At 38.5% G+C, this 12,185-nt stretch overlaps 1 protein-coding gene across 4 annotated transcripts in view; it reads left to right on the plus strand.

The window, feature by feature from the left end:
* LOC149029137 (MraZ) overlaps nucleotides 1-12,185 on the plus strand; it is a 122,835-nt gene that overhangs the window by 16,123 nt on the left and 94,527 nt on the right. For 3 of the 4 annotated variants that reach the window (XM_089140534.1, XM_089140543.1, XM_089140551.1), the window contains one exon: nucleotides 7,158-7,273. The exons of the other annotated variant lie outside the window; for it this stretch is intronic. In XM_089140534.1, the coding sequence (XP_088996660.1) occupies nucleotides 7,158-7,273 (116 nt within the window). The remainder of the gene's footprint in view (nucleotides 1-7,157; nucleotides 7,274-12,185) is intronic. 4 annotated transcript variants of the gene reach the window in all.

Here is a 12,185-nt window from a genome sequence, read left to right on the forward strand (position 1 = left end):
AATTTTGATCAAAGAGGAGATGACTACATCAGAATCTACTGCAACAGCTGAACCTCCCACTACAGCTGAAAATCCTGACAAACATGACTACCTGGCTGTTGGTTCTCCACCTACAATCTTGGATGGGTCAAACTACGAAATGTGGTGAGGATTTGCCTGCATTACTATTACTGTCTTGAGGACTTGACTGGCACTACTGTGAAATCGAGAAAGCTTATAGTGGCATAGGATCAATGGCTTGTACATGACTCTTTGGCATGGTAAAAACTCTCAGTTTCGAGGCTGGTCTCAACCAGCCAAAAATCAAGATCTGGCTCAGATCTCGTGGAGATCGGTCAAAACTAGGGAATTTCCCCCATCCATTTTGACATGTGGTTACGACACCTAATTCATGGTTTTTCATTTGAATTTTGGCATACACACCATTTGAAGGCTTCTATGGATGAGCTATTTTCTTAAAAAATCATTGCAGATGATTGATATGATTCTTGACTCAAGTCACCATTATTTGCTGGAATTTAGACTACTAGTTACCAATTTAGAAACATACAATGCCAAATACAAGGAGTTCTTATGTACTTCAATACGACAGTATCAGAAGATGGTTACAGTTACCTTTCTTATTTGGTGGTCTAGTCTTCCTCCAAACTAGTTTATTTGAGATAATGATTCATTAAAAGTAGAAGAAATCCTTGGTTTTTGGAAAAACATCAATTAAAATCATCAAAATGGGCAGGTGTATTTTGAAACCATATTTCAATTTCTGGTCAAGAAGAGCGATTCTAAGTCACGCTATACCAGGTCTTGTTTCCACCATGTTTTGTCTCAGTTTCTTAGAGAACTGAGTTTATCAAGTTCTCGGTCAATTTTGACTGAAATTTGAACCATGCTCTCTGGTGATAGCCTTCTTAATTCAGTCTATGAAACCAGAACTACATCAAACTTTTTTTTTTTTTTTTTGGTAAACTACATCAAACTTCTTTACCATTGGACATTGTTGCTAATATTCTGACTATTGCTCAGAAGATATGGTAGTTGGAAACAGGGCTCAAGTCTATGAACTCCACAAGCAAGTTCATGCAAAAAAATAGGAGATATCACTCTCAATACTAGAACATTATTAGTGCATGGCAGAGGATTGATCACTACACCACCTTTCAGCCAAACAATGCTGATGAGATTGCAGCCTACAATCATCCTTGGTGTATGATTTCTTAGCTGGACTTAATTACGAATATGATCCCATTTGACTTCAAATTCTCAGCTGAGATCCTCGTCTCCCTTTAGAGGAAACATATGCCTTTGTACCCACAGAAGATTGTCATTGTTAGAACTTAGAATACAAGCTTTAAATAATAATAACAGCAGCTGATCTTGAACAGAGGAAAGAGAAAAGAAGAAGAAGAGAAGAGAGATTAAGAAGCAACAGAAGAGGCCTACGATTCTAGCTAAAGAGTCTAGAATCGCAGAGCCCTTTTATTTATAGCTTCTAATGAATCTAATACAACTTGAGAGACAAGTAACTACCCTCTATAAAAAAAGATACAAAAAATTACAGCTTTAGTAACTTTCTAGCTCCTACAATGTAAAGTTCTGAAAATAAAACTATCACCAAAATAGAAACTATGATTTCTAGAGTCCCAAAACTTATGTAGTAAGACTCCTACGTTAGAAATAGAAAGTAGAGTAGAATCACTAGAAAATACTGTTCATGTGAACAAGTAAAACAGCCTTTACTGTTCACATGAACAGTAACAGCCCAAACTTGCATATACTTCAACACACCCCCTTAAGTTGAAGCATACAAATCTCCTATGCCTAGCTTGCAACAGATAGACTGAAAACTTGGTATGAACAGAGCTTTGGTGACAAATCAGCTAGTTGGTCAGTAGAGTTCACAAAAGGAGTCATTATAAGCTTTTTCTTGATTGCATCATGCACAAAGTGACAGTCTACCCCTATATGCTTCATCCTCTCATGGAACACTAGATTACTAGCAATGTAAGTGGCTACCTGATTATCACAAAATATTTTCATAGGGGTAGAAACGGGAAATCCCATTTCCTCTAACAATGAAAGAAGCCACATCAATTCAGTAGTGGTGTGGGCCATGGCCCTATACTTAGCTTTAACACAAGATCAGACAATGGTGACTGTTTCTTACTCTTCTAAGTTATGAGATTTCCACCAAGAAAAGTACAATAACCTATAGTTGACTGGCGATCAACGACGGATCTGGCCCAATCTGCATTAGAAAAAGAAACTTCTTCATAAAGATCACCATATAAGAATGCATTTTTGATGTCAAGTTGAAAAAGAGGCCAATTATAATTCACAGCTAAAAAGATCAAAACATGAACATAATTAAGTCTAGACAGGAGAAAAAGTCCCAAAATAATCCACACCATACATTTGTGTATAGCTTTTAGCCACCAAGTGGGCCTTGAGCCTTTCAACCGTACCATTAGAGTGGTACTTAACAGTATACACCCACCAACAGCGAACAACATTTTTCTTAGGAGGTTCTAGTTAGGAATTTTAAGAGCCTCAATATGATGGGTTGGAATATGAATGGCAAACATAGACAAAGCAAGGCAACAAAAGTTAGGAGGGAGAGGAGAGACAGTGACAAAATTGGAAACATGAAAAACAATGTTAGAGCGTAAAGTACAAGTACGAGTACCTTTCCTCAAAGCAATTGGTAAGTCATCTGAAGGCGGAGTGGGATCTCCACTAAAAGAATTTGCTGGTGGAGAGGATGAAAAAGGAACATCCGTAGGGCTAGCTTCAGGCTCCACTAAAGGGGAGCTGCTAGTGTTCTTAAGAGGAACTGTACTATCCACAATATGTTCTGCCAACTTATGTCTTCGCTGATAAACCTGTAGAGGAACACTGCTAGTGGAAGGAACTAAAGAGGGAATAGGAGGAGTATCATCCAAAATACAGTTTTTAATAGACACAGATTGACTGGGATAATAAGGAGGGTCTTCAAAAAAGGTCACATCCACATTTATAAATTGTTTGTGAAGAACTGGATCATAACAGCGAAAACCTTTTTGAGTACGTGAGTACCCAAGAAAAATACACTTACAGAATAAGGGGAAAAGTTTATCCAAAGGATGTGGAATGTGAACAAAACACACAAATCCAAAAATTTTGGGTGGAACTAAAAATGGTTCTTTATTGGGAAAAATAACCGAAAAAGGAGATTTTCCAGAAAGCAAAGTCATAGGCATTCGGTTAATTAAATGACTTGAAATCAAAACCGCATTACACTAGTAACTCTTGGGAACATTCATCTAAATCAAAATAGCGCGTGCAATCTCCTAGAGGTGACGATTTTTGCGTTCAGCCACTCCATTTTGTTGGGGAGTGAATGAACAATTGGTTTGATGAATCATTCCAAGAGAATCACAAATGTTAGATATATCATGTTGCACATATTCTAAAGCATTATTAGATCGAAAAATTTTAATAGGAAGAGAAAATTGAGTTAGAATTTCATGAATAAAACTTTTATGTAGTTAAGAATTTGTTCGATCCTTTAAAAGATATGCCTATTACTAATTTTGCAAGGACCCCAAATATCGAAATGAACAAGAGAAAACAAGGACTCACTACGAGGGATGAAGCGTGGAGGATAAGTGGCACGATGATGCTTCCCTAACTCACACGCTTCACAATTTAATCTAAACACTGACTTAAAAGAAGGAAATACAAATTTTAATCTGGGTAAAAATAAATGGCCTAAATGACTGTGCCATTGAAGAGTATCTACACCATTAGAGAGAGCCGTAATTGGGGCAGCATAGTCCAAATAGTAGAGTCCGTTCCTTTCACCCTCCACCAATCGTCTTCCTTTTGTGAAGGTCTTGGAAAACACAAGAAGTGGGAGTAAAAGTCACAGAGCAGTTTAGTGCTATAGTTAACTGACTAACAAATAATAAGTTAAAAGGAAAGTTAGCAACACGAAGTACAGATGACGAAGTAAGAGAAGGTGTAGGAGTAACACTTCTAGAGCTTAGAGTAGGTATGGAAGTCCCATTAGCTATGACAACATAATTTTTAGTGGTAGATTTAAAAAAAGAACTAAAAAGTTATTACTTACTAGTCATGTGCGAAGAGGCCCCTGAATCGATGATCCAAGGGGTGGGAGTAGAAGTGAGAAGTGCTGTATTACCTGCATGAGAAAGTGTGGCAGCAGAAGTGTTGGGAAATGCCATGTCAACATTGCCACATAAGCCTCCATTAGTTTTAATGATAACAAACATGAATTACTAATGGCTATACTGAGTTGTGTTTGTCTAGTTTAATATGAGAGCGAGTGGACCAAATCTAACTTAATGCTAAATGCCTAAGCCCAAGTTAATGCCAAGACCAAACCAAGATGGACATGAAGTCTAAGTCAAGATGAGCATGAAGAATGGATTACAAGAATACTTAAAGAACATCAATGATCATCAACTCAAGCTCAAGCAAGAAGACTTAGCAAATTATGACTTAAGTCACTTCATGTACACTTATATGTAATTGCACTCAATTATACACATCATGTCATTAGACTGACCTAAGACATGTTAGAAGAGTGTATGAGGCTTAGGATTGGCTAGAAATCCCTAAAACCCCTTAAGTCCATGTATTTCCCTATAGTAGGCTTTTTGTGTGTCAGACGGAGCTCCGTCTATAATAGTCCATGTGTTTCTGCCTGTGGTTGGCTATTTGTGGATTTTTCTGCTTTGTGGCTACCCTTTGTGTTTAACTGGTTATTATTATTGGAACCCTTTTCATTTTGCTGTGATTGCCCTAATCCACCTCAAGGTCCTTATTACATTTTACTTGCTGGTGTATGGTGTAACACGTTGCTTATCCTGTCAGGGAACACCTTATTTTAACAATTGTAATATTGCAAAATCCAAGTAAAAGGGTAGGTTAATATTTTCCCTCCGCCTTTCTGGTGATGGCTGCCAACTTGTCGCACGGACCCTTGTTTTTTATCCGTGCTTGGAATAGGTAGCAAACACTTACAGAGTTGTACTATCTATTTAATAATGTATTTAATTTCAATATGAGGGATAGGAAGAGTAGAGATCTTGAACATGTTAGATGTATTAAAAATGGAGATGGTAAAGTTTTAGTTTGTGAGGAGGACATTAAGAAAAGATGGAAAACCTATTTCTCTAGTTTACTAAATGAGCATTCTTCAAGCACTTATGTTTTGGACGATTACACCTTTCACCAAGGCACCAATGTCCGAACTTATATACGTAGAATTTCGATGTCCGAACTTATATACGTAGAATTTCGATGTCCGAACTTATATACGTAGAATTTCGATGTCCGAAGTAAAAGAAGCTTTGAGGAGGGTGAAACTCGGCAAGACACAAGGACCTGATGAAATCCCAATTGAAGTATGGAAGAGCTTAGGAACCCATGGACTAGTTTGGTTGACTAAGTTGTTTAATAAGATTATGAGCACAGGGAAAATGCCAGATGAATGGAGGAGAAGTGTCGTGGTTCCAATTTACAAAAATAAAGGAGATATTCAAAGTTGTAATAACTATAGGGGCAATAAATTGATGAGCCATACGATGAAATTATGGGAGAGAATAATTGAAACCCGTTTGAGACACTTAACTACAGTTACGAAGAATCAATTTGGGTTTATGCCGGGAAGATCTACAACGTAGGCTATTTACCTAATTAGGAGACTTATGGAAAGGTATAGAGAATGTAGTAAATACCTTCATATGGTATTTATTGACCTAGAAAAAGCTTATGATAGAGTCCTTAGAGCGTTAATTTGGCAAGTATTAGAGAAAAGAAGTGTTGCAAGTAAATATGTAGATATAGTTAAGGATATGTATGATGGTTCGGTGACTAGTGTTAGAATAGTGGGGGGACAAAGTAATGAATTCCCGACAACAGTTGGGCTACATCAAGGGTCAACTTTAAACCCATATCTATTTGCACTAGTAATGGATGAATTAACCAAAGACATTCAAGATGAGGTCCCCTGGTGTATGCTTTTTGCGGATGATATTGTGTTGATTGATGAGACCCAAGTGGGGATTAATACCAAATTAGAATCATGGAGAGTAGCTTTGGAATAAAAAAGCTTTAAACTTAGTAGACCGAAGACAAAATATCTAGTTTGTAACTTTAGCCATGATCGGGCAGATGATGAGGTGGTGATACTTGACGATAAAGAGATTCCTGAGAGTGATTGTTTTAGGTACCTAGGTTCAATTATAAGTAAAAGAGGTGATTTAGAGGATGAGGTTTCCCAGAGAATTAAAATAGGGTGGATGAAGTGGAGAGGTGCGTCCGGGGTCTTATGTGATCGGCGTATTCCATTAAAGCTTAAAGAAAAATTTTATAGGACTGTTGTTCGGCCAACTATGATGTACTGTGCAGAGTGTTGGGCTGTTAAAAAGAATCATATAGATAAACTTAGTGTAGCAGAAATGAGGATGCTAAGATGGATGAGTGGCAAAACTAGGATGGATAAGATAAGAAATGATCATATTATAGTTGGTCTGGGAGTTGCTCCCATAAGTGATAAGCTTCGAGAAAGTCGTTTGAGGTGGCACGACAACGTTCAACGGAGACCTATAAATGCCCATGTACAGAGAAGTGATATAATCCATATTGAAGGAACTAGAAGAGCTAGGGGTAGACCTAAGATAACCTTAGGAGAAGTGGTGAGAAAGGATATGTATAGCTTAGGCCTTGTATCTAGCATGGCCTTGAACAGAACTGATTGGAGGGCAAGAATACATGTAGCCAACCCCATTTAGTTTGGACAAGGCTTATTGTTGTTGTTGTATTTAATTTCAATCTGCTTCTGCCATGTTCCATCTGTTGCCATGTTCCTCTTCCTGATAGCTGCTTGTGTTCAGAACTTCAGTCCATTCATTTTTTTCCCGCTCTCCATCTATCTTTGATAATGAAATCTGTTGACCCCAGAAAAACAATGTATTTACGCTGTTCTACTTTGCCTACTTTGGAGCAGTGAAACTTTGAACTGAACTTTTTCTGTTATTAGGCAACTATGTACGTTGATTATTTGAATGTATTGACCCAATAGCTGTCTAACAAGTATACTTGAATCCTGCTTATTGATCATATCTAACTTTGGCGTCATTTCAAATGGTTAGGAAAGGAAACGGTACCATAAGTGCATCAGGAGGGAGAGGATGGGGTGGAGGTGGAGGTGGAAGAATATCTCTGGACTGTTACAGCATTCAAGAAGATATAAAAATTTTTGTGCATGGTTTGTACTTCTGTATTATTATTATTATTTTGAACTTCTTGTTAGAAGCTGCAATATCTTAGTGATGAAACTCAACCCCTCCCTTTTCCTGATATGCCTTTAAGCTCAACATGAAATTACAAAATAAGCAGTAAATGAAAGACTAGATACATGCATTTTTTTTGGGGTTAAGACTAGATACATGTATGATCCCTTAGATAACTGAAATCTCTCGTATTTGGCATATAAAATTTGCTCATGAGTCATGACAAATGACAATATTAAACACAAACATACTATGCCTATGGCCTATGTAACCCACTGGACATTCAAATCAAGCATAGTAGTCCATTCTTCATCCAGTTTGATAACCTGTTTTGCTGCTGGCTCTTTCTTTTTGGGTGAATTTTACTTCATCTTAAATTTCAAATTTTTTTTGGGGGGGGGGGGGGGGGGGGCTTTGATTTATTGTTTTGAGCCTTTGAATTTTTGTCTGGACATATGTTGATCTCATCTTTGTTAATTGGTTCTGTTTGGTTTTTAGCGGTTTGGGAGTACATATGCTAAGGAGGAAGAATCAGCACCAATGGAGTTTGTAGTTGTTATTGGTGGATTTTCTGTTTTTTTTGGGGGGGGGGGGGGTTGAAAGAGGCATTTGTGAGAAAAGTTGAGGTGCACTTCTTGCTCATCAATTGAGCTGAGTTAGGAGAGTGTCAATAGCAAGGTTCAATATCCTAGTTTCAACCACCTAGAAACTAAGATATGGCTGAGATGGGTTGAAAATTGGTTGAAACCAGGGAATTTTTTCTCCCAGTCATCTCAAATGGCAGTTTGGAGGCCTAAGTGTTGTTTTTTTCCATCTGATTATTGGGGGACATGCCATTTTTACCTTTACACACAGTAAGTGACTTTCTTTAGAAAATTTTACATTAGGGTCTCTTTAGTACAACCGGGGATTGGATTAGACAAATGGACAGGTACTTTGATTTTTATAATATGTCGGAAGAGGTTCGCTTTAGGTTTGCTAAGATTAAGCTTACCGGGCTGCCCAAGGATTTTGGACAGAATTAGAGTACCAAGAGAACAATCTAGGACTTGAGCCAGTGACCACTTGGGTTGAGATGCAAGAAAGGCTTAAAAGGGAGTTCTTACCTATCACTTATAGGCTGAACTTGTTGAATGAAATGAACACCCTAAAGCAAGGGAAATTAACTGTGACTGAGTACATGGCCAAATTCAATGAACTTAAGATTAGAAGCCGTACTCGTGAGGATGTTGAGCAGACACTTTCTAGATTTATTACTGGACTTAACTCTGATATCCGGTCATGACTTGCACCCCACTTAGTGCGAGATGTCCCTCAAGCCTTTAGGATTGCTCTAGAACTTGAGATGTCCATGAAGACTTTTCCTCAAAAGAATAGCTATCAGCCCAGAGAATCTAGTTTTTGAAGATCTACCCCTAACACTACCAATTTCCAAAGACCCCCTGTTAATCCACAACACCCAATTGATAACAAGGGTAAAGGCATTTTGGGAACTCCCCCCATGAAAGCTGGCCAGCTCTAGTGTTTCAAATGCCAAGGATTTGGACACGTTGCTAGGGAATGCCCCAATAGAAACCTTTATGTTGGAGGGCAAGACCATGTGGATTTAGATTAGGATGACGATCAGAAGCCTGAGTATGATGACCATAGACTAGATGAGGACATATCTGATGAGGATCTTGATATGGTATATGGGTCTAAGCTTGGAGTTGTGCGTTGTATGGTATCACAACCCAAAGATATTGATGATTGGCGATGGACTAATATTTTTATTACCTACACTTGCCATCAAGGTAAGAACTGTTGAGTCGCCATAGATAGTGGTAGTTGCATGAATGTAATTGCTCAAAGTGTTGTTTCCAGAATGGGGCTCAAACCAGAGGCTCACCCCAAATCGTACAAGGTTGTGTGGGTCGATCAGTCTACTATCCCTATAACCCTTAGGTGTTTAGTTTCCCTACATTTTGCTGGTTATGAGGATAGAGTGTGGTGTGATGTCCTAGAGATGGATGTTGCTCACTTCATTCTAGGGAGACCATGGTTATATGATAGGGATGTCACTACCTATGGGAAATCTAACATATGTATCTTTGAATATAAAGGGAAAAAGATCCGATTGACCCCTAGCGCCCCAAAAGAGCTTAAAGTTGTGGAGCATAAAGGCAGCACCATAAAACAAACTTGCTCTAAAACACTTGGCATACTAAATCAACAAGAATTTGAAGTTGAATGTAAATAGTCAGGAGTTGTTTATGCTCTAGTTGCCTCGCAAAGTAATCCAGATACACTTCACACATCAGACAAATTTGTTAATAGAAGTCTAGGGAACTTGTTGCGTTGTCTTATAGGAGCGTACCTTACCAGTTGGGACCAGGTCCTTACCCAAGCCGAGTTTGCCTATAATAACTCTAAGAATCGAACCACTGATCTGTCACCTTTTGAGGTTTGTCTAGGATACCAGTCCAAGGCTCCTATAGACCTTATTCTAGCTGTGTCTACCTCTAGGACTTCCCCATCAGCCGAGTCTTTTGCACAGCACATATCTGATTTACATGCAAGTATAAGACAACGAATAACACTGAGTAATGATCAATATAAGTCCAAAGCTGATGTGCATCGACGACTGCAAGAGTTTCAAGAAGGAGATATGGTGATGGTTAGGATCAGACCGCAGCGTTTCACTAAAGGTAAAGCGAGCAAGCTACATGCTTGTAGTGCAAGACCATTCGAGATTCTGAAGAAAAAAGGAGCTAATGCCTATGTTCTTAATCTGCCAACTAACATGGGAATCAACAATATTTTCAATGTGAAGGACCTTGTCCCCTTCCATGGCACTCCGACTACTACATCTTTCTATCTAGATGACCTTGACACCCTTCCCTTTGTTTTTGATGACCCTGTTGGTAAGACCCTTTCACTGCCTACTACTTCAGTACCACCTATGCCTAAATTTCACAATAGAGTTGAGACAGTTGAAGAGATCCTTGATGAGAGAGTTACAATTACAAAAGAGGGAGGTTACAAAGAATTTTTAGTTAAGTGGCGGGGACATCCTGAGATCAATAGCACTTGGATCACGATGGTGGAGCTACAACGACTTGACCCAGACATGCTAGAGTACTACTAGAGCCTTCATTCACCGGAGGTGAATTCTTCAAAGTCGGGGAGAGTTGATGAGGACATCAGTGAGTAGTTCCGAGTTTACCGGCGACGCCGACGTAGAGATCATCCCACGACAGCATCTATGTGGATGGATGATGAGTTCGGAGGTTATCAGATTTCTAGGATCCTATGGTTCGACGAGAAACACTGCTTATAGGCAGTTTGTCATGTTATTTTCCTTAGTCTTAGTGGGTTGGGTATTAGTTTACTATTGAAATATTTTAATTTCATGTTTGAGTCTCTATGGGCTGGGCCTAGAGTATATTTTGGCCCAATTATGATTATTTTGAGTTTGGTTATATTTACAACTTAAGTTGGGGTTATTTTGGGAATTAAACATGTAGGGTTGTGAGGAATCAAACTTTTTTATTTAAAGCTTGTATTGAATTCGTTTTTGGAAATTAATGAATGAAAGAAAAGAATTAGAAAAAACTCACGCTGCTCTCTCTCTCTCTCTCTCTCTCTCTCCTGGCGGTACTGGTTCTTTCCCCTCTCTCCAGGTAAGCTCTCTCTCCTCCTTTCACCCTTGTTTCCCACTAGAAAACTTCCCCTTGCTCTCCTCTACAAAGATCTACTCTTTTTTTTCTCAAAAAATACCTAGTTTCTTTCCTGGAAATCTTCTTCTTCTTCCCAAACCCCATGGTTCTGTTTTTTTTGCAGAAAAAAAAAACCTTCTTTTCTTTTCTTCCCTCTTTGTTAGTCTAGTTGTCTTTGGTTAGTCTCCCTTCCTTTCTCTTTGTTTCTTTTCTTTCTCTCCCTCTCTCTTATCACCTATTCTCTTTCCTAGGATACACCATTACTTCAAAATATTATTTTCTCCTTTCCTAGGATTCCCCACTACTTCAAAATATTTTCTCTCTCTTATTTCTGTTCCTAGATGCTTTCTAACCCCTATTTTGCAGCCAGGATCAGCAGGTAACATTTTCTCTCCCAAAATATTTCTCATTTATTCTTTGGCAGTGGTTTTGTTTAAAACAAAAACTTCCCAAGACTCCCTTTACATGTTAGATGTTGAATTCCTTGTTAGAAATCTGATATTGACTAGGACAGCTCTATTTTTCTTTAAGTTTCTTAATACCCTTGCATTCAATTTAGTGTTATGGTGCCAAGATCCCCATCCCCTTGTTTCCCTATTGATTCTTGTTTAGTTGTGCTTACCAGTAAGACTTATTGTGTTTATTTCTCTACTTTAGCTGTCTTACATGCATGATTAATCAGATTTCAAGTGCTGCAAATTCCTTTCTTTACTATCTGTCAAGAATAGGTGTTTAATTCTAAGAGTCTAGTAGCCCACTTTGTAGGTCCCCTAGTTTCTAGGGTTTCTCCTACATCACTTGTCCTAACTAAATGGGGTTGGCTACATAGATTCTTGCCCTCCAATTAGTTCTGTTCGAGGCCATGCTAGATACAAGGCCTAAGCTATACATATTCTTTCTCACCACTTCTCCTAAGGTTATCTTAGGTCTACCCCTAGCTCTTCTAGTTCCTACAATATGGATTATATCACTTCTCCGTACATGGGCATTTATAGGTTTCCGTTGAACGTGGCCGTGCCACCTCAAACGACTTTCTCGAAGCTTATCACTTATGGGAGCAACTCCCAGACCAACTCTAATATGATCATTTCTTATCTTATTCATCCTAGTTTTGCCACTCATCCATCTTAGCATCCTCATTTCTGCTACACTGAGTTTATCTATATGATTCTTGTTGAAGTATACATAA

Source organism: Hakea prostrata, chromosome 1 (assembly GCF_041222555.1).
Source record: "Hakea prostrata isolate BN-2017 chromosome 1, UWA_Hpros_2, whole genome shotgun sequence".
Taxonomy (NCBI): Eukaryota; Viridiplantae; Streptophyta; class Magnoliopsida; order Proteales; family Proteaceae; genus Hakea; species Hakea prostrata.